The sequence below is a fragment of the Struthio camelus genome, chromosome 7 (assembly GCF_040807025.1).
Source record: "Struthio camelus isolate bStrCam1 chromosome 7, bStrCam1.hap1, whole genome shotgun sequence".
Classification (NCBI taxonomy): Eukaryota; Metazoa; Chordata; class Aves; order Struthioniformes; family Struthionidae; genus Struthio; species Struthio camelus.
Genome location: NC_090948.1, coordinates 40202445 through 40224267, shown reverse-complemented (window position 1 = coordinate 40224267; position 21823 = coordinate 40202445). Strand labels below are relative to the sequence as shown.

Below are 21823 nucleotides of genomic sequence, written 5' to 3'. Positions count from 1 at the left end.
CACCCGCAGGTGGCGCGTGCGCAGTGAGGCGGCCGCCTCCCCCCTCCCTCAAGGTTTCCCCCCCCCCCAAAAAAAAAAAAAAACACTACCGGGAGGTCGCGGGTTCGCGTCCCCGCCCCGGTGCGCGGCGGCGGCGGCGCCCCCGGCAGGGACGGAGGCGGTGGGGAGCGGGATGTATGCCCTTTTATTGGGTCAGGCTGGGCCAGCTGCCGGCTACTCACACGGCGCGACCCCGGCCCCCCGCCCCGGCGCGCACCTGCCGCCACCCCGGCTCGGCGGCGCCATGTGCAGCGCCGCCCGCCCGAGGGCCGAAGCCGCCGCCGGGGGTCCGTCCGTTGGCTGCCGCCCCTGCCGGCGCTGGGGCCCTCGGGTGGCCATCGTCTCCCCCCGCCGCCGCCGCCCCGCTCAGCTGTCCCAGGCGGCGACGCTGCTGCCCTCGCGGCCGGAGCCGTCCGCCGCCGGCCCGCGGCGCGAGGCGAAGGGCCCCGGCGGCCGGCGGCTCGGCCCGGACTCGGAGGGCGGCGGCGGCGGCGGCGCCGAGTGGCTGGGCCAGGCCTCCGCGAAGACGCGGTTGCGGGCGCCGGCCAGGAGGCCGCGGCGGCTGTGGCTCCGCTCGGAGGAGGCGGCGCGGTGCTCCCGCCGCGGGGAGCCGAAGGGGGCCTTGAAGGCCTCCTGGAAGCCCCTGCGGAAGTTCTCGTTGAAGTAGCCGTAGATGATGGGGTTGGCGCTGCTGTTGAAGAAGGCCAGCCAGTGGGCGAAGGGGAAGACGTACGCCGTGATCAGGCGGAGCTGGCGCTCGCTCAGCTGGCCGTAGTCCGTCAGCAGCATCAGCGTCCACAGGGGCAGCCAGGAGAGCGTGAAGAAGAGGGCGACGATGATCAGCATGTTGATGACCTTCACCTTCCTCTTGGAGACCCTCCTCCCCTCGGGCTCCTCCGCCTGGGAGCCGCGGGCGGGCGCCGCGGACTTGAACAGCTTGAAGGCGATCCGGGCGTACATGACAACGATCAGGGCGAGGGGAGCCAAGTAGATGTGGGAGAAGAGCACGGTCGTGTAGATTTTCCTCATGCCCGTGTTGGGCCAGGCCTCCCAGCAGGAGTAGAGGGGGTAGGAGTTGTTGTAGGTGTCCACCATGAAATGGTGCTCCTCTCTCGTGACCGTCAGGGTGATGGCGGAGGGGCACATGATGATCAGGGCCAGGACCCAGATGACGACGATGGTGACCAGAGCTTGCCTCAGCGTCAGCTTCTGTCGGAAGGGGTGGACGATACAGCGAAACCTAGGAGAGGGCAGAAGGCAAATGGCGACGGCGCTGGGGACTGCCGATTTGCCAAAGACGCGTGCCAGCGCAGGCTGGGGGAGAGAAAAGGACGCGTCTGGCCAAAGCACCTTTCTGTCCCCGTCCCGCTGCGTGTGCAGTGCTAGCTGAAGGTGAAGCGGCGCTCGGGGTACATGCAGCCCCCCTCCCTCCACTGGTGTGACGATCAAAGGCCCGGGAGCTTCTCTAACTTCACGTTTAACATCTCTCGTCTGCTGCCGTTCCCTGCTTGGGTGGTGCTTTACCGCCCCTGCCCTCTTTCTAAGACCCCCAAGAGCAAGGCCACCTGCATTAGCAGTGCCGGGGTCCGTCCCTCTCTCAGCCTTGCCCAGCTGGTTCTTTGGGATTGCCTCCCCTTGGCCTTCCTCTGTCCGTAGAGTCTGTCTTCCTCGAGTCCCAGAGGATTAGCTCTTCCTTCCCCAGGTGCCTCCATGGGTTAGACTTGCAAGCTCCTCTCTTTCGGTTTTGTTTTCTCTATCTCCATCTTCACGTACTCGTGGGTGCTGGACCCACAGCGCTCTGCCCCACTGCAGGATCTAATGCAGTGGTGCGTGGCCCTCGGTGGGGCGAGGGACGTGCCCCTGACCGGATGTCCTTTGGCAAGAAAGGTGATGGGACGACCCAGCAAGGCCCAGCTGTGGAAAGGAAGGGTTACACGTGCCAGGAAATCTCCATTCCTGCTTTACTCAGTGTGGCCGGTAACTCCAAAAAGCTCAAAAGCACCTTTCCCTTTTCTTGTATGGGAAGTCTTTTCTGTAGCAATTCCTGCGTTGCCTTGGGAGTGGAGGGAAACAGCCACTTAACCTTAAAGCATAGGCAGTTCAAGTCAGGTTTGCGTTAGCTTTGTCTGTTTTCTCACTGATACCTCTTCCCTGATAAACACCGCCAGGACTCGGTGCCAGCCCCTGCTTTGTGGGAGTTTGACCAGAAATAGTTTGCCATCGTTAGGGTAACGCGTTCGCTGATGAGCGCTCCCTCCTGATGCTGTGGGTCAGATGCCCTTGGGGGATGCAAAGATGTGGGCTGTTCTTTGCATATTACTTTTGATTACAGAGACGGTGATATCTCTGTGACTTTCCTATTTTTAACCTTCAGATGGAAAGACGTTCTAAAGAAAGGCATGCTTTTTTACCAAGCAAAACACAGCTGGGTTTGTTGGGATATTTGTTGAACGGGCCTGGGAGAAGAGGAAGTAACAGCAAGTGGACACCTTGCTGGGATGTCCCCCCGGACTTTTTCCAAAAGGCTTTGTGGTCTCCTGGCGAAAGAGGGGAAAACACTCCTGGCTCCCCGCATTCAAATGAAGAGGGTCTCTGCAAGGTTTCCCAGGGGATATATCACGGGATGCTTGCCCTGGCTTGGTTCTGCTTCCTGAACGTTATTCGGGAGAGGCTTTTGAGCCAGGCAGACCTTGGATCTGACCCACGCCTCCTTGCGCCCTGCAGGGCGAAGGCTTGGAAGAGCTCCCTTGTGCCAACGTACCTTTCCACAGCGATGGCCACCAGAGTGAAGACAGAGGCCGAGACGGACATCCCCTGCACCAGGCCGCTCATCTTGCACATGATGGTGTCAAAGGGCCAACCTGGAACGACACAGAGAGCGTCAGGCGGCCGCGCTAGGCTACGAAACACCGACCCAGGGCTGCCCGCGGCTTGGCGAGGTGGGCCAAGAGACTGTCACGGCTCGTGATTCCCCTCATCAGAAGTGCTCCAAGCTGGCAGAGGGATTATGAACCCGAGTTGACTAATTTTCTCTTCTCCAAGGAAAACGTCAGGAGAAGAGCAGCAAAATTTTCCCCAGAGGAGGTGGCTGCTGCCTAAGCCATACGTCACGCAGAGCCTGCGGGAAACCCTCGTTAACTTCTCGCTTTCAGATGCTCGTTTTTGGCGGCGCGTGAGACGAGCTGTCGCCCCGTGCAGCCTGGCTCTCGCCGCAGCCGGGGAGCTGGGCAGCCCGTAGAGCTGCTGCAGGGCTTCTCCATTTTTGGTAACCCGCCGAAGAACAGAGTTTATAAATGCCCTTGCTTCCTCTGGATCCATCAGCAGCTTCCTCTAGATGTCCCCATGCACTGTGTGATTTCTGGCCTATGTTGAGGGGAAGGAATGCTAAACCCTGGTCCTAAGGGTGGACTAAATTTTAGGCTTGTTATCATACAGAGATGGCCTTTAGCAGTACAGCTGCTTGGAAAAAAGAAAGGTAAAAAGAATCTGTATTAGTTTTCTTAGAAACTTTAAGAGCAAACTGACATTATAAATGTTCTTCCTTGTTGTTTCTCTTTTATTCATATAGGTCTCTAACTGTTATTACGAGGACCAGCCTTGGGATCCTTGATCATAAGAGCTTTAATCTTGTATCTTGACCCCTGTTAAGATATTTCCAGCAATTCAAAGTGCTGTGCAAGCACGTCATTACAGTATGAGCCCATGTTATATTGAGATAACAAATGTCTGACAAATAGGGCTACCGCATTTAACCAGATACAAACACAGATAACCTAAATACTGAACTTTGGACGTGGCTTATGGCAACACGTAGTGTAAGGGATCTTATGTTACCACGGGGCCGTAATGTAACCAAAACCCTTTTACCTTTAAAATACTGTGTGGCTGAAAACCGTACTGTGACACGTTTGAAGCTAGAGGAGCTCAATGCCCGAGTCTAAAGCGTTGCTTGCTTCTTCTTCCCTTGCCTTACCTGAATGTGGACTTAAGTGTGGGCTTTATTTCCTACAAAGAGGGTTTGACTTGGTAGGAGACAAGCCCACTTCAGCCTTTATTCTGAAACTTGCATCCTTCAAACTCATATTTTTGCCCTTTACCTGTGTGCTGGACTGAAGATCTCTTCTTACATGAATCAGGGGATTTTAAGTCCTGCACAAACCCGGCGCGCCTTCGGGGAACTGCCTTCAGGGCTCTGCTACCGACCGGGAGGGAACGGCGCAGCTCTGCTTGCTGCCGCCAGCCGTGTCCTCGCTCTCGTTCCCAAACTGGACGTGGTCACTGCGCGGATGCGAGGCTGCTGTCGGACAGCGCTGGAAACTCAGACCCGTGCGAAACCAAATCTGCTCCAGGCTGCGACTCCCACTTAACAAATCCCATGCAATTTCACCTGCTGGGAGCAAGAGACGAGCAAACGGACCTCTGCCCGCCTGGGTGGGATTTGGACCCACCGTCGCCTCCCCTAGCACGTCCTGCTGGAGCACAGGCTGGGGGCACAGGGCAAGGGGCGGAGGGGAGGGCAGGACAGGGGCTCCTGCCATCTTCCCCTTGGCTAGATGCTCCTACAGCTTCCTCGGGACATCGCTGACCGTGACCGGCCAGCCCTGCAGATCCCTGCTCCCCGGCAGGGATGTCCAACTGTGCAAGGGCACATCTCCGTGCTGCGGCTCTGGGAACCGGCTCTGCCCCGGCACTGTGCCACAGATGGTTACCGCCTCGGCTAAACTTTGCTGTGCTAATGCTGCAGGCACCGGGAGCAGTAAACCGCAGTTTTATCTTCAGAAAGGTCAACAGCCAGAGCTAAATCAATGCGAGGAGAAGACTGGTGCAACAAGAGGGTTCTTGGCAAGCCGCTTCTCAGAGCACAGCTGAATTTTAGAGAAAGAAATATATAAACGCAGTGTTAAGGGCACACTTACTTTGCCAGAAAGTGCCCAAAAACTCAAAAAAGACCAGACTTTCTTAACCCTAAAACAGTAGCTGTAAATAAAGTGATAACCTTTCCCCAAAACAAGTTTTATCTTTATTGCCTTTTTTCTCTGTTAGCACTGCTCAGATAAAACAGAGAGGGCAAAGACAGCTGGACTTTAGCCTAATTTATTACCAACAACTCTGCTTAAAAGCAGATGTGTAGTAAGAGGTAATGAGAATTATTAGTTGGGGGAGAGGAGTGTTAAAAAGATGTAATTAAGGGCCCGGCTTGGCCTGTTTATAACCTGCGCTACCTGTGAGGCATAAAAGATAGAAAGGAGTCCCTTTCGGTGCCATGTTTCAGGTGCTGGCTGCAGACAGCAGAGAGAAAGAGCAACCTCTCCTTCCTAGTTACGGGGCCCCAGCGGGCCATTTTCGGGAGCCCCAGCCCGGGAGCCCAAATGCGTCGCTGCTGCAGGCCCGCTCCAAAGCAGCGCCCGGCGTGGGCTTCCCTTCCCCGCGCAGCCCGACGCGCGCCCAAGAAAGAGGGTCTGGAGCAGACTTAGATGTGCAGTTGCATTTGATCTGCTTTGATTGCTCTTCTTACAGATAAACCGTACGGAGCTGCCTCATCTGCGCTGGTCTCTGCGTTTGCGTTTAGTTTTGCCAAATCCTGTCCCTGCCCAGAAAGAGCAGCAGCAGGTGGGTCTCTGTCGCCCCTTCTGAGCGGGGACCCTTCCGCAAACCGCGGCGGTCCCGGCGTGAACCTGCTTTGGGCTGTCCCGGGACTGCGGCGTGTGACTTGGATCCCGTCTCCTCGCTGCACGGCGGCAGGGGAGACAAATCCCCGGCAGCGAGGCGGGCTGTCTTTCCTGATAAGCGCCGAGTCTTGGATGAGGCAGCGGCGGATAACATCAGAACAGCCCAGACACTGGAGCGGCCGTGCAAAAAAATATAATGCAGCGCGCTCGTCGTTCGTTTGTCGACCTGCTGCTGGAAAAGGTGCAGTTGTGCTGAGAAAGGCAAGGAGAAGCTAAAAGCAGCCTTGGCAAATGCTCCAGATTAACTGAGGGTTTTTCTTCTCCGCGTGTGTGAGAAGAGCCCCCAGGCGGGAGGACCGTGCTGAGCGGCTTCAGAGCAGCGCAGCTTTCATGCCCGCATCAGGCGGATCGCTCCATAGTTTGCCCTTCAAAAACTGGCGTTTGTGAGGAGTAGGGAGGGGACTGGAAAGCAAAGTGCCTTGCTCTCGAGTGAAACCCGTCCCAGGCGAGCAAACCCACAGCTGGACAGAGATGGATGGGGAGAGGAGACCAGCAGCACCCGAGGGGTTTCTGTTGAAAAGGTGCTGTGCTCTTTGCTGTGCTCCTGGCTGCTGGGTGCCAGGTACCGGGCAGCCTGCCCCGACCCGGCGTTGCCTGTGGAGCAGACCCGATGACTCACAAGGAAGACTGAAGGGATGAAGGAGGTGGAGATGCTGGGATGGAGGAACCCGGAGAAAGGAGCGGGGAACACAGTAGCGGCCCTCAGGTCCGTTGAAGGTGGCTGCAAGGAAAATGGAGTCAAGGTCTTCATGTCGCCGGTGGGTGGGACAAGAAATCAGAGATGTAAGTGGCAGCAAGAAAGAGCTGGACTTTATGAAAATCTTTCTATTGGCAAAGAGTGAAGCACTGGAAACATCTGGGGAGGGTGCTGAGACCCACCCCTGGCCATTCCTCAAAAAACCCTCCGGCGCTGACCTTTCTTCTGGTTTCTTCGGGCTCTCTTTTGCTATGACCATCTGAATGGCCGTCGTCCAAAGGGGTGTTTATTGTTCCTGCGGAGAAGCTCTCCCGCTCGCAAACAACTCTGGAAGCAACCGTGACTTGGCCCGTTCTTGCTGATGAAGCCGACAGCAGGGAGAGGCAACGCGCTCAAAAAGAGCGAAGCGGGAACTCACGTTTCACCTCAGCCCTGTGTGGGATCTGCCTCCCCTGCTCCCCTCGATGGCATCCAGAGGCCAGCAGACTCCCAGAAGCAGAGCTGCGCCCTACACTGTCAGTCCTTTCTCTTTACTGGCATGTCCTGGAGCCTTGCCAGCATGGGAGAGAGGGGGAGCTACAAAAGAGTAAAGAATCTAGTGCTAAAATACAGGTGCTTCCTCCCCCCAGAAATAATTGCGGGAAAGAAAATCTTCATTGGCCAGTGAGTCCTCCTAGAGGTTCTTGCAGTTCTGTCTCCAGCCGTCAGACGGCTCAGCGACCCGTGTAGGAAAGGAGCGCTCATCTGGTTACTCTTTGTCGGTTTGCTCTGGTCTCTTATGCTGTTTCCTTTTCTCACCGACAGTTGAGAACGGCCTGTCCGAAGGGACGTCCGAGTGCTCTGCATGTTGTTCTGCAGAGATGCGTTGTATCTCCAGGAGCGTCCGCGGTGGTGCCAAGCCTTGGGAGGTTTTTTGTCCCGGCCCCCTTGGAGCTGTGTATGCCTGCATGAATCTTAGCTTTTCTTTTTCCTTTTTGGTTTTTGAAGAGAAAGAAATGTTTAGCCCTCGTGGTTGCAGAAGAAAAGTCTGAACAGACTAGAGCGTGATCTACATGTTCGCTGGCCAAGAACAGATAAAAGAACTCCCAATAAGAATAACTTAGAGTCCCTTCCTCTTAAAGAGATTGAAGGCAATCTTGAGGTTTTATACCTCCACCAGACCTGGCTGACTGCCCTTCTCACCCTCAGGATAAAAAAGCACCCACAGGAAGGAGTTTTGAGGGTGGAATTGTAGGGATGGGAGAAAAAATGCCTCCAGATTTCGTTTGCAGGACAGAACTGTATTGGCGTTATCTGTCGCTCCCCTTCCCATTTAATACCAAGGCCACACCGGCCAAAGGAGACTATTTCTCCGGTATCCATCACTTTCCTTCCCCTTGTGCCCTTACGTCTCGTCTCGTGTTACCTGGCTCCCCATCCACTGCTCCACTCACCTGTGATGAGGTTGTCCACTAAGGTGGTGGGCATGCAGAAGATGCCCACCAGCAGGTCGCTGACGGCCAGGTTGAGAATGAACATGTTGGTGACCGTCCGCATCTGGCGGTTCTTCATCACAATGAAGCACACCAGGATGTTGCCGATCATGCACATGAGGAAGATGAAGATGTAGGCCAGGATGAACACGGCGGCCACAGGGGAGGAGTGCTGGTAGTACGCCGAGAAAGTGTAGTTTTCCCTGAAGTGGCGGCTCTCGCTCTCCTTGGAATTTGGCCAGCTGCCGTTGGAAGGGCCTGAGGAAGGGAAGGCAGAAAAACGAAGTAGGAAGAGGATAAAGTGATTATCTCCTTCACCTCCGCGCTTTTCTAGTGCCCTAGGAGGTGGTTTTTTCTAGATTTTAGTTACACCCCTGTTTTCCTGTGTGTATAGGAAATAAGCGGCAAGGCACAAGTTTATGACGAAGCAGGACCAGATGGAGAGGGAGAAAGGGGATAAAAGGCACGGAGACCGGCAGCCGTGCCGCGTCTCTGCTTTGAGCCTCACTTTTCATGCTGGTTCAGCGTTAACTGGTGGAAAGGGTCCACAGAAAAGGCAGGACGGGTCACAGTATCCTGCCCCCAACGGTCAATACTTATTGTAACGAACGATGAAAGAAACCCAGAAGGTTTCTCTTCTCTTGGTCTTCTTCTGAGGAATCGCGCAAGGAAAGCGGGGCGCAGAAAGAAATCGGTGTCCTGAATCGCGGGAGCTGCGTCCGCGTGGCCCACCTCCTGCTCTTGCCGGCCTACGGCGCGGCTGCCTGCGTCCAACATGGCCTTGACGGCTGTTATCTGGTGAGTACCAACGGCCATCGTCCTCCTCCGGGCCAGTTTTACAGCCGCCCCGTGAACTCAGCGTCAGCCGCTCACCGCGCGGTGACGGGACCCTTCGGGGCGAGGAGCAGAGAAGCCCGATGTCAGCGGCAGGCGCTGCTCAGCTGCCAAAACCCCCCAGGAGGGGACAGGGAAGGCACCCGGAGGGGGCTTGCCCTCCTTCCTCCGTCTCCACCGGGCCCGCCGGGAGGGAGGACACAGGCTGCAGCCTGGGCCGGGGGGAGAGGAGACCCCCGCGCTGCCCTTAGGCGGAGAAAAGCAGGAATTATCTGGGGCGGCGGGAGATTTTGATGGCTTGGGGGGGGACGCTGCAGAGCTAAGAGGGCGGCCCCGCAGCCCGGTTACTGAGCAGGCTGGGAGGCAGGAGGGTGCTGGGCGCAGGGCTGGGGACCGCTGGGGCCGGCGGGGGGCACCGAGCTGAGGCTGCCGTTGGAAGGCAGGAAACGGTAGGGTCGCGTTTTGAAGGCAAAGCCCGAGGTCGGACCCGCTCCGCCAAGCGTCCGCGGCCGCCCGGCCCGCAACGCCACCCGCGCGAAACTTTGCCGGGCTTCGTTAACTCTGGGGGCTGAAAACGTCGTCGCGTCGCGCCGGCGGGCGGACTTAACCGGCAAATACCCGGAGAGGGAGGTAAGGGAAGAGGGGAATAAATATAACCCCCCCCCCGGGCCGGCCGCGGGAGCAGCGGGAGAGGAGGGGACTGCCCGGGAGGGAGGAGGAGGAGGCAGGGAGGAAGCAGGAGGTGGGGGGGGGGATGCTCACCTTCCTCGGGGGGCTGCGGCGCCTGCATGCGGGCCGGGCTCCCGCGCCGCTCGGGCGGCTGGCGGCGAGCGGGAGCGCAGCCGCATCCGCCGCCCGCCCGCGGCCCCCCGCCGCTCGGCCCGAGCTGGGGGATGAGTCAGGCTGCGGGCCGGGGAAGTTTGGGGCGGGGGGGGGGGGTTGCTGATGCTGGGACTGGGTGTATGTGTGTGTGTGTGGGGGGGGGGTGACATCCTCCCGTCGCCATGGATACGGCGATACCTGTTGCACGGACGGGCGAGGAGCCCCCCCCCCCGTGCGCACCGCCGCCCGCCCGCCCTGCTGGGATCCCCCCCCTCCCCGCGGTGGTGGTGATGGCGGCGGCGGCGGCGGGGGGGGGCAAGCGAGGATGCTCCAAGGCGCACATCGGAGCATCGCGCCGCCGCGCGGGGCGGACGGGGCCATCCGCCCGGCCGAGCGTTTTTTCCCAAGGAGACGACGGAGAGCTAAGAAAGACGGCGGGCGACACGGCGGGCGAGCGCGGAAGCGGGTTTTAATGCGCCTGGGGGCCGGCGGGCGACACCAGCAGCTCGAAGGGCACGAGGGGCCGGGCGAGGGCGCGCAGGTCGGCGCGCAGCGGGTTGGCGCGCAGGTCGAGGCGCCGCAGGGCGCGCATCTCCGCCAGCTGCTCCACGGGCACGTCTGCAAGGCAAAGAGGAGCGCCGGCCCGCTGCCCTTCCCGGGCGTTTCCAACGTTCCCGAGAACTTGCCCCGCGCCGGCGGGAACCCGCCTCGGTGACCTCAGGCCTGCCTGAGCACTGGGGCTTTCTTCCGCAGTTACCGCATCGGGTTTCTCCGCAGTCGTCCCCGGGGCGCCCTGGGGCCCTGCAAGCCGCAGGCTGAGCGTGACCCCGGCTGCGAGAAACCCGCAATTTCTGCCCCTTCCGCCTCGGGGTGAACGATAAGGGACTGCGGTTGCTGGTGCTAGCAGGTGAGTCCCTGCTAGGTGCGCTCTACTCCGCCTTTCCCCCCCTCCTCAATGCACATATTTATCCAGCACAGAAGCCCGTTTCACTAACGAGCTGCCTTCCCCTACCGCTGCGATTATAGCTGCTCGGCTGATTATGACATTTTCAACCATGACGCTTATTTTATCCTGGAAAAGATGCGAACACAGGTCCTCCTTGATGGCTTTTGCGCCCCCTCCCCTCTCTCCCCGGAGGACAGTCCTATTTTCTGCACTACTGCAGAGCTGCAAAGGCACATATTTCTCAACAGCACGTATCTCATCAGGCTGGTCTTCCCGTCGACGTTTGTTCTTCGCGATGGATTCGCTCATCACGGCTCCGCTTGCCTTTTTTCTCCCCCCCCCCCCGCCTTGACGCGCAGAAGTCGCTACGTTATGATCGATCTGACCGTGCAAAAAGCTCCTAAGGTTACCCAAAGCAATAAACCCCCCCAAACTGCTGACGTTTAGGCAGCTAAGCAAAGCCAACGCCTCTCTTACTGCTCCGCCGAGACTTTACCAACTCGCCGGCCTCGCTGCGGCTTTCCTTCGGCTTCTAACAAGGTGCTAGGTGACCTCGGGGAGGGAAAAACACACTGAGGGCAAAGGCGGAGGGGGGGGAAAAGGCAGACGGGGCTCCTTCAGGAGGTGCTTGCAGCCCGCTTTACGGCGAAAGCTGCCCTGCTCCTTCCCGGGCTGCTGGGCAACTGCAGGGCTCGGGCAGAGCTGCTCTGCTGCAGCCGGCCGGGCTCCCGCTGCTCCGCAACCGCCCCGGGCCGGGCAGGAATTTGCAGCAGCCTCTCCAAGGATGCACCGGCTGCTCTTGGTGAGAAAAAGCCCTAAAAGGCTGCTGCCAAAGCAGGGTCTGCAACGGGCCGGTGCCCCTCGCAGCAGCTCTTGCCTCCTGCCGCAACCAGGCGGCCGTAGCGTGCTCGCCACCCGGCTATCCTGCCCCCCGGATATGTTTAACTTGCATTCGCACGCTTGCTGTAAGAAAACAAAATAGCAATAATAATAATCTTTATCCGGAGAGGAGGAGCTGCGAAGCAGCCCCCGAGGTGCCAGGGGGGAGGCACGGTCTCGCGAGATATGCCGCCGGCGTGCCGGGCGTGCTGGAGAGGCTCGCGCCTCGTCCGGCCCCGATTACCCTTCCCTTGCCGCCTTCGCTTTATGCGGCAGCTTATTTGGGCGAAACGAGCGGGGAGCGGGCCGTTTGGAGACCTCGGCTCCCGCGTCGTGTCAGACCAAAGTCAGCCGATTAGGTCCAAAAGGTAGCGAGGGAGCTAACAGGCAGCCAGCTTTCTTTGCAAAACAGCAGAAAAAAAGGGGCAAGAAAGCATACTCTTTTTTTTTTTTTTTTTTCCGCGCTGGCTTGCACCGCGAGGAATGAAGCAACGTGCTGCATTTCTACAGGCGGCTCCAGGGAGCAGCTGACGCTGCGAATAAAACCTGGATGCCAGCAGACCGCTTTGCAGAGAGCGGCTCTCCCCGCCGCAGCTGAAGAGCTCCTGAGTGCAAAGCAAAACACGTTGCTTCACTCTAATACTTACCTCCTTGGGGACCCGGTTCTCTGAAAACTCGCTCCCAAACTTAATTTCCCTTTCAGCTGCATGTAGCAGCCACCCCTTTCGCCCAGCTTTTTGCAGCTCCGGCTGTTTCTCTCTCCTGCTTTGCGCGCATGAAGATTTTCTGCAGGGCCGGGCTCAGCGCAAGAGCAGCTTTCCGCTGGCCCTTTAGGAGGGGCTGCAGCTTTAGGGCTCCTCTTTGCTCGCTGAAACGCTCAGGCGGGTTAACGGGCTACACGAGAGGCGTAAAACCCTTCCTGGCCGGCCGGGAGAGCCCTTTGGACGCCCCCGGCTATAAACGGAGGAGAAACGCGATGCCTCATGTGGCAGCGGGTGAGACTTTTCGGCGAGCGCTGCCAGCTGCCCTTTCTGAGCACAAGTGAAGCAGCTTGGTCCGGCGGCGTTACCGCTCCCGACCGCTGCTTGTGCACAGCAAAAGGCCTTTTTTTTGGGGGGGGGGGGGACCGGAGGGGGTTTAAAGGGGCTGCGTGGTGGCACCCCTCACCTGTGATCTCGTTCTCCTCCAGCTCGATGGTCTCGAGGGTGCCGACGGCGGTCAGGGGCTCGGGGAAGTGCCGAAAGCGGTTGCGGGAGAGGTTGATGGCCCGCAGGTGCAGCAGGGAGCGGACCTCCTCGGGCAGCCGGTGCAGGCAGTTCCCTTCCAGGCTCAGCTCTGCAGTTCGGGGCGGCGGGGAAGGAGAGAGGCAAAAAAAAAAACAAAAGAAAAGAAAAAAAAAAAAAGCAGGGATGAGAAGCTGCAACGAAAAAAGCCCCGGGCAGAGAGGCGAGCGCGGCCGGTCTGCAAGCGATGTTTCTTGGCCGTGCCAGCGCGTACACCGACGTCGCGGCTTAACGCGAGCCTGAACCTCTCCGGAAGTCTGAAGAGGGCGCGGGAAGAAGCGAGATTTGCCCCCGTTTCTGCCTCCGTCGCCAGCCCCCGACCCGTTCCTACCCGCCAGAAATTCGGCGGGCGACGGCAGGGCAAAGCAAGCCCCTGCGGTTAAGCCCTGCATCCGGAGAGCCCTAAAGAGGGTTTTCTCCCCCTCCGCCGGGGATCTGGCTCCCCCCGGTCTTGCACGCGGGAAACCCGACCTGCCGGCGCGGCCGGGTGAGAATACCTCCCGTCTCCTGTCTGCGCTATAAATACCCGGGCTAATACCTGGTATTTAGAGGTGCCGCCTGTCCGGGCTCGCCGGCAGCGGCTCAGACCGTCGCCCTCCTCCCTTGCCGCGACGGTCCGGCCGGCGTCCCCCGGCAGCGGGAAGGCGCTGGGGTGAAGGACGCGGCGGGGCACTTACCCGCGTCCGGGTATTGCAAAACCCTTTGCTGGGAAAGGAGACCTTTTTATCCCCCCCCCCCCCGCCCCAAAAGACCCAAAACGAAGAGAAACGGGGCGGGTTTCCGACGTGCTCCCGAGCGACCGAGGTTCGCGCCCCAGGAGGACGCCGGCAGGCGAAAGGCGCCAGCCCTCGGCTTTGCCGTCGCCCTTGAGCCCAAGCAGCCTCCCGCTGGCTGCAAGACCCCCCCCGCCCCCCGCCGACCCAAAACCAAGCTGCGGAAAAAGAGGAAAAGGAAGGAAAAAAGGTGCCCCCCGGGCACCGGGCCGGGGCGCAGCCCGCCCTCACCTCGCAGCTGGCTGAAGACCACGACGAACCTGCCGGCGAGCGACCTGAGCTGGTTGTTGGCCAAGGTGACGCGGTGGATGCCGTCGGCCACGCTCCGCATGGCTTTGTAGATGCCCACGGGGAAGGCGACGAGCTCGCACTCGGCCAGATCTGCGCCGGAGACGGGGCGAGCGCGGCCAGTGAGGAGCCCCCCGTCGCCCTCGCCGGGCCATCCCGCCTCCCCGACCCGGCGCCCGGGCGAGGGCGCGCGCTCACCCAGCGAGTCGCTGCGGTTCTCCACCGCCTCGTTCACCTTCCGGGCCACCCTGGCGACCGCTTCCCCCATCCTTTTCTGCATGCGGAGCGAGCGCTTCCGTCCGAGCACCTGCGGCGGGGAGAGAGCGAATGAGCCGCACGGCGCCCTCCGGGCCAAGGGCCGCTAAAAATAAAAGGGCGAGGGGAGAGCTGCCAGGGCGGCCTGCTGCCAGGGACGGCTCCTGCACCCGGGGCCGGCTCCTGCACCCGGGGACGGCTCCTGCACCCGGGGACGGCTCCTGCACCCGGGGACGGCTCCTGCACCCGGGGACGGCTCTCGCACCCGGGGACGGCTCCTGCACCCGGGGACGGCTCTCGCACCCGGGGACGGCTCCTGCACCCGGGGACGGCTCCTGCACCCGATGCCGGCTCCTGCACCCGGGGACGGCTCCTGCACCCGATGCCGGCTCCTGCACCCGGGGACGGCTCCTGCACCCGGGGACGGCTCTCGCACCCGGGGACGGCTCCTGCACCCGGGGACGGCTCCTGCACCCGATGCCGGCTCCTGCACCCGGGGACGGCTCCTGCACCCGATGCCGGCTCCTGCACCCGGGGACGGCTCCTGCACCCGGGGACGGCTCCTGCACCCGGGGCCGGCTCCTGCACCCGGGGACGGCTCCTGCACCCGGGGACGGCTCCTGCACCCGATGCCGGCTCCTGCACCCGGGGCCGGCTCCTGCACCCGGGGCCGGCTCCTGCACCCGGGGACGGCTCCTGCACCCGATGCCGGCTCCTGCACCCGGGGCCGGCTCCTGCACCCGATGCCGGCTCCTGCACCTGGGGACGGCTCCTGCACCCGGGGACGGCTCCTGCACCCGGGGACAGCTCCTGCACCCGGGGACGGCTCCTGCACCCGGGGACGGCTCCTGCACCCGGGGACGACTCTCGCACCCGATGCCAGCTCCTGCACCCGGGGCCGGCTCCTGCACCCGGGGACGGCTCCTGCACCCGGGGCCGGCTCCTGCACCCGGGGACGGCTCCTGCACCCGATGCCGGCTCCTGCACCCGGGGACGGCTCCTGCACCCGGGGACGGCTCCTGCACCCGGGGATGGCTCCTGCACCCGGGGACGGCTCCTGCACCCGATGCCAGCTCCTGCACCCGGGACGGCTCCTGCACCCGGGGACGGCTCCTGCACCCGGGACGGCTCCTGCACCCGGGGACGGCTCCTGCACCCGATGCCGGCTCCTGCACCCGATGCCGGCTCCTGCACCCGGGGACGGCTCCTGCACCCGGGGACGGCTCCTGCACCCGATGCCAGCTCCTGCACCCGATGCCAGCTCCTGCACCCGATGCCGGCTCCTGCACCCGATGCCGGCTCCTGCACCCGGGGACGGCTCCTGCACCCGGGGACGGCTCCTGCACCCGATGCCGGCTCCTGCACCTGGGGCCGGCTCCTGCACCCGGGGACGCCTCCTGCACCCGGGGACGGCTCCTGCACCCGGGGACGGCTCCTGCACCCGGGGACGGCTCCTGCACCCAGGGACGGCTCCTGCACCCGATGCCGGCTCCTGCACCCGATGCCGGCTCCTGCACCCGGGGACGGCTCCTGCACCCGGGGACGGCTCCTGCACCTGGGGCCGGCTCCTGCACCCGATGCCAGCTCCTGCACCCGGGGACGGCTCCTGCACCCGATGCCGGCTCCTGCACCCGATGCCGGCTCCTGCACCCGATGCCGGCTCCTGCACCTGGGGCCGGCTCCTGCACCCGGGGACGCCTCCTGCACCCGGGGACGGCTCCTGCACCCGGGGACGGCTCCTGCACCCAGGGACGGCTCCTGCACCCGATGCCGGCTCCTGCACCCGATGCCGGCTCCTGCACCCGGGGACGGCTCCTGCACCCGGGGACGGCTCCTGCACCTGGGGCCGGCTCCTGCACCCGATGCCAGCTCCTGCACCCGGGGACGGCTCCTGCACCCGATGCCGGCTCCTGCACCCGATGCCGGCTCCTGCACCCGATGCCAGCTCCTGCACCTGGGGCCGGCTCCTGCACCCGGGGACGGCTCCTGCACCCGGGGACGGCTCCTGCACCCAATGCCAGCTCCTGCACCCGGGGACGGCTCCTGCACCCAGGGACGGCTCCTGCACCCGGGGACGGCTCCTGCACCCGGGGACGGCTCCTGCACCCGATGCCGGCTCCTGCACCCGGGGACGGCTCCTGCACCCGGGGACGGCTCCTGCACCCGATGCCAGCTCCTGCACCCGGGGACGGCTCCTGCACCCAGGGACGGCTCCTGCACCCGGGGACGGCTCCTGCACCCGATGCCGGCTCCTGCACCCGGGGACGGCTCCTGCACCTGGGGACGGCTCTCGCACCCGATGCCAGCTCCTGCACCCGGGGACGGCTCCTGCACCCGGGGACGGCTCCTGCACCCGATGCCGGCTCCTGCACCCGGGGACGGCTCCTGCACCCGGGGACGGCTCCTGCACCCGATGCCGGCTCCTGCACCCGGGACGGCTCCTGCACCCGATGCCAGCTCCTGCACCCGGGGATGGCTCCTGCACCCGATGCCGGCTCCTGCACCCGGGGACGGCTCCTGCACCCGGGGATGGCTCCTGCACCCGATGCCGGCTCCTGCACCCGGGGACGGCTCCTGCACCCGGGGACGGCTCCTGCACCCGATGCCGGCTCCTGCACCCGATGCCGGCTCCTGCACCCGGGGCCGGCTCCTGCACCCGGGGCCGGCTCCTGCACCCGGGGACGGCTCCTGCACCCGGGGACGGCTCCTGCACCCGATGCCGGCTCCTGCACCCGGGGCCGGCTCCTGCACCCGGGGCCGGCTCCTGCACCCGGGGACGGCTCCTGCACCTGGGGACGGCTCCTGCACCCGGGGACGGCTCCTGCACCCGGGGACGGCTCCTGCACCCGGGGACGACTCTCGCACCCGATGCCAGCTCCTGCACCCGGGGCCGGCTCCTGCACCCGGGGACGGCTCCTGCACCCAGGGCCGGCTCCTGCACCCGGGGACGGCTCCTGCACCCGATGCCGGCTCCTGCACCCGATGCCGGCTCCTGCACCCGGGGACGGCTCCTGCACCCGGGGATGGCTCCTGCACCCGATGCCAGCTCCTGCACCCGGGGACGGCTCCTGCACCCGATGCCAGCTCCTGCACCCGGGACGGCTCCTGCACCCGATGCCGGCTCCTGCACCCGGGACGGCTCCTGCACCCGGGGACGGCTCCTGCACCCGATGCCGGCTCCTGCACCCGATGCCGGCTCCTGCACCCGGGGACGGCTCCTGCACCCGATGCCAGCTCCTGCACCCGATGCCAGCTCCTGCACCCGATGCCGGCTCCTGCACCCGATGCCGGCTCCTGCACCCGATGCCGGCTCCTGCACCCGATGCCGGCTCCTGCACCCGGGGACGGCTCCTGCACCCGATGCCGGCTCCTGCACCTGGGGCCGGCTCCTGCACCCGGGGACGCCTCCTGCACCCGGGGACGGCTCCTGCACCCAATGCCAGCTCCTGCACCCGGGGACGGCTCCTGCACCTGGGGCCGGCTCCTGCACCCGGGGACGGCTCCTGCACCCGGGGACGGCTCCTGCACCCGGGGACGGCTCCTGCACCCAATGCCAGCTCCTGCACCCGGGGACGGCTCCTGCACCCAGGGACGGCTCCTGCACCCGGGGACGGCTCCTGCACCCGATGCCGGCTCCTGCACCCGGGGACGGCTCCTGCACCCGGGGACGGCTCCTGCACCCGATGCCAGCTCCTGCACCCGGGGACGGCTCCTGCACCCAGGGACGGCTCCTGCACCCGGGGACGGCTCCTGCACCCGGGGACGGCTCCTGCACCCGGGGACGGCTCCTGCACCTGGGGACGGCTCTCGCACCCGATGCCAGCTCCTGCACCCGGGGACGGCTCCTGCACCCGGGACGGCTCCTGCACCCGATGCCAGCTCCTGCACCCGGGGATGGCTCCTGCACCCGATGCCGGCTCCTGCACCCGGGGACGGCTCCTGCACCCAGGGATGGCTCCTGCACCCGATGCCGGCTCCTGCACCCGGGGACGGCTCCTGCACCCGGGGACGGCTCCTGCACCCGATGCCAGCTCCTGCACCCGGGGATGGCTCCTGCACCCGATGCCGGCTCCTGCACCCGGGGATGGCTCTCGCACCCGGGGATGGCTCCTGCACCCGATGCCGGCTCCTGCACCCGGGGACGGCTCCTGCACCCGGGGATGGCTCCTGCACCCGATGCCAGCTCCTGCACCCGGGGACGCCTCCTGCACCCGATGCCGGCTCCTGCACCCGATGCCGGCTCCTGCACCCGATGCCGGCTCCTGCACCCGGGGACGGCTCCTGCACCCGATGCCGGCTCCTGCACCCGGGGACGGCTCCTGCACCCGATGCCGGCTCCTGCACCCGATGCCAGCTCCTGCACCTGGGGCCGGCTCCTGCACCCGGGGACGGCTCCTGCACCCAATGCCAGCTCCTGCACCCGGGGACGGCTCCTGCACCCGATGCCGGCTCCTGCACCCGGGGACGGCTCCTGCACCCGGGGACGGCTCCTGCACCCGATGCCGGCTCCTGCACCTGGGGCCGGCTCCTGCACCCGGGGACGCCTCCTGCACCCGGGGACGCCTCCTGCACCCAATGCCAGCTCCTGCACCCGATGCCGGCTCCTGCACCCGATGCCGGCTCCTGCACCCGATGCCGGCTCCTGCACCCGGGGACGGCTCCTGCACCCGGGGACGCCTCCTGCACCCGGGGACGGCTCCTGCACCCGGGGACGGCTCCTGCACCCGATGCCGGCTCCTGCACCCGATGCCGGCTCCTGCACCCGATGCCGGCTCCTGCACCCGGGGACGGCTCCTGCACCCGATGCCAGCTCCTGCACCCGATGCCAGCTCCTGCACCCGATGCCAGCTCCTGCACCCGGGGACGGCTCCTGCACCCGGGGACGGCTCCTGCACCCGGGGACGGCTCCTGCACCCGGGGACGGCTCCTGCACCCGGGGACGGCTCCTGCACCCAGGGACGGCTCCTGCACCCGGGGACGGCTCCTGCACCCGGGGACGGCTCCTGCACCCGATGCCGGCTCCTGCACCCGGGGACGGCTCCTGCACCCGATGCCGGCTCCTGCACCCGATGCCGGCTCCTGCACCCGGGGACGGCTCCTGCACCCGGGGATGGCTCCTGCACCCGGGGACGGCTCCTGCACCCGGGGACGGCTCCTGCACCTGGGGACGGCTCCTGCACCCGGGACGGCTCCTGCACCCGATGCCAGCTCCTGCACCCGGGGACGGCTCCTGCACCCGGGACGGCTCCTGCACCCGATGCCAGCTCCTGCACCCGGGGATGGCTCCTGCACCCGATGCCGGCTCCTGCACCCGGGGATGGCTCCTGCACCCGGGGACGGCTCCTGCACCCGGGGATGGCTCCTGCACCCGGGGACGGCTCCTGCACCTGGGGCCGGCTCCTGCACCCGGGGACGGCTCCTGCACCCGATGCCAGCTCCTGCACCCGGGGACGGCTCCTGCACCCGGGGACGGCTCCTGCACCCGATGCCAGCTCCTGCACCCGGGGACGGCTCCTGCACCCGGGGACGGCTCCTGCACCCGATGCCGGCTCCTGCACCCGGGGCTGGCTCCTGCACCCGGGGACGGCTCCTGCACCCGGGGATGGCTCCTGCACCCGATGCCAGCTCCTGCACCCGGGGACGGCTCCTGCACCCGATGCCGGCTCCTGCACCCGATGCCGGCTCCTGCACCCGGGGACGGCTCCTGCACCCGGGGACGGCTCCTGCACCCGGGGACGGCTCCTGCACCCGGGGATGGCTCCTGCACCCGATGCCAGCTCCTGCACCCGGGGACGGCTCCTGCACCCGATGCCAGCTCCTGCACCCGGGACGGCTCCTGCACCCGGGGACGGCTCCTGCACCCAATGCCAGCTCCTGCACCCGGGGACGGCTCCTGCACCCGATGCCAGCTCCTGCACCTGGGGACGGCTCCTGCACCCGGGGACGGCTCCTGCACTCGGGGACGGCTCTTGCACCCGGGGACGGCTCCTGCACCCGGAGAAGGCTCCTGCACCCGATGCCGGCTCCTGCACCCGGGGACGGCTCCTGCACCCGGGGACGGCTCCTGCACCCGATGCCAGCTCCTGCACCCGGGGACGCCTCCTGCACCCGATGCCGGCTCCTGCACCCGATGCCAGCTCCTGCACCCGGGGACGGCTCCTGCACCCGATGCCGGCTCCTGCACCCGGGGACGGCTCCTGCACCCGATGCCAGCTCCTGCACCCGATGCCGGCTCCTGCACCCGGGGACGGCTCCTGCACCCGATGCCAGCTCCTGCACCCGATGCCGGCTCCTGCACCCGGGGACGCCTCCTGCACCCGATGCCGGCTCCTGCACCCGATGCCGGCTCCTGCACCCGGGGACGGCTCCTGCACCCGATGCCAGCTCCTGCACCCGATGCCGGCTCCTGCACCCGGGGACGGCTCCTGCACCCGGGGACGGCTCCTGCACCCGGGGACGGCTCCTGCACCCGATGCCAGCTCCTGCACCCGGGGACGCCTCCTGCACCCGGGGACGGCTCCTGCACCCGGGGACGGCTCCTGCACCCGGGGACGGCTCCTGCACCCGATGCCGGCTCCTGCACCCGGGGACGGCTCCTGCACCCGATGCCAGCTCCTGCACCCGGGGACGGCTCCTGCACCCGGGGACGGCTCCTGCACCCGATGCCAGCTCCTGCACCCGATGCCGGCTCCTGCACCCGGGGACGGCTCCTGCACCCGGGGACGGCTCCTGCACTCGGGGACGGCTCTTGCACCCGGGGACGGCTCCTGCACCCGGGGACGGCTCTCGTACCCAGGGACAGCGCCGGACACGGGTCCTCGCCGCGCTCCCTCCTGCATGCTCAGCCCGAAGCGGGCACAGTGCAAATGCGTAGGGGGCTGTTTAGCCACAGCGACGATGTGGAATATTGATTTTACACCGGGTTGGACCAAACGCTGAAATGTTGTGCTGGGGGCGGAGGGGGGGCGTGCTTGGCATCGCGCAAGGGGCCAGGCCGCAGCAGGGTGGGCAGCCGAGGGCCATCGCACGACGGCAGGAGGGCAGAGCCCGAAAGGGGGAAAAGGAGAAATAATGAAAAAAGGAGAAATAGTAAGTAAAGGAGAAATAATAAGTAAAGGAGAAATAATTAATAAAGGAGAAATCATAAAGGAGAAATCATAAAGGAGAAATCATGAATAAAGGAGAAATAATAAGTAAAGGAGAAATAATAAGTAAAGGAGAAATCATGAGTAAAGGAGAAATAATAAAGGAAAAATAATGAGTAAAGGAGAAATAATGAGTAAAGGAGAAATCATAAAGGAGAAATCATGAGTAAAGGAGAAATCATGAGTAAAGGAGAAATAATGAGTAAAGGAGAAATCATAAAGGAGAAATCATGAGTAAAGGAGAAATCATGAATAAAGGAGAAATAATAAGTAAAGGAGAAATAATGAAAAAAGGAGAAACAATGAGTAAAGGAGAAACAATGAGTAAAGGAGAAATAATAAAGGAGAAATAATGAGTAAAGGAGAAATCATGAATAAAGGAGAAATAATAAGTAAAGGAGAAATAATGAAAAAAGGAGAAACAATGAGTAAAGGAGAAACAATGAGTAAAGGAGAAACAACGAACAAATAATAACAGTAAATAAAGAAAGGGGTGGAGGGCGACCGGGAGCTTCCCACGCCGGGAGTCGAACCCGGGCCGCCTGGGTGAAAACCAGGAATCCTCACCGCTAGACCACGTGGGAGCGCGGCCGCCGCTGCCGCCGGCCCCGCGCTGCCGCCGCCGCCGCCGCCGCCGCTCCCGCTGCCGCTGCCGCCGCCG

The 21823-nt window shown here is 63.9% G+C and overlaps 1 protein-coding gene and 1 non-coding gene across 2 annotated transcripts; both read right to left on the bottom strand.

Annotated features, from left to right (window-relative positions):
- Positions 1-405: 405 nt before the first annotated feature.
- On the bottom strand, positions 406-21783 carry LOC104144948 (neuropeptide FF receptor 1). Its single transcript, XM_068951177.1, has 7 exons — positions 21730-21783; positions 13961-14069; positions 13706-13855; positions 12586-12753; positions 7899-8195; positions 2801-2900; positions 406-1279 (listed from the first exon to the last, which is right to left on the bottom strand). Exons 2-7 carry the CDS (start codon positions 14040-14042, stop codon positions 406-408), a joined length of 1671 nt encoding a protein of 556 aa, XP_068807278.1. The 5' UTR covers positions 14043-14069; positions 21730-21783.
- TRNAE-UUC (transfer RNA glutamic acid (anticodon UUC)) lies at positions 21675-21746 on the bottom strand. The gene has a single exon. It is a non-coding gene; the product is annotated as a tRNA-Glu (tRNA).
- Positions 21784-21823: the final 40 nt, after the last annotated feature.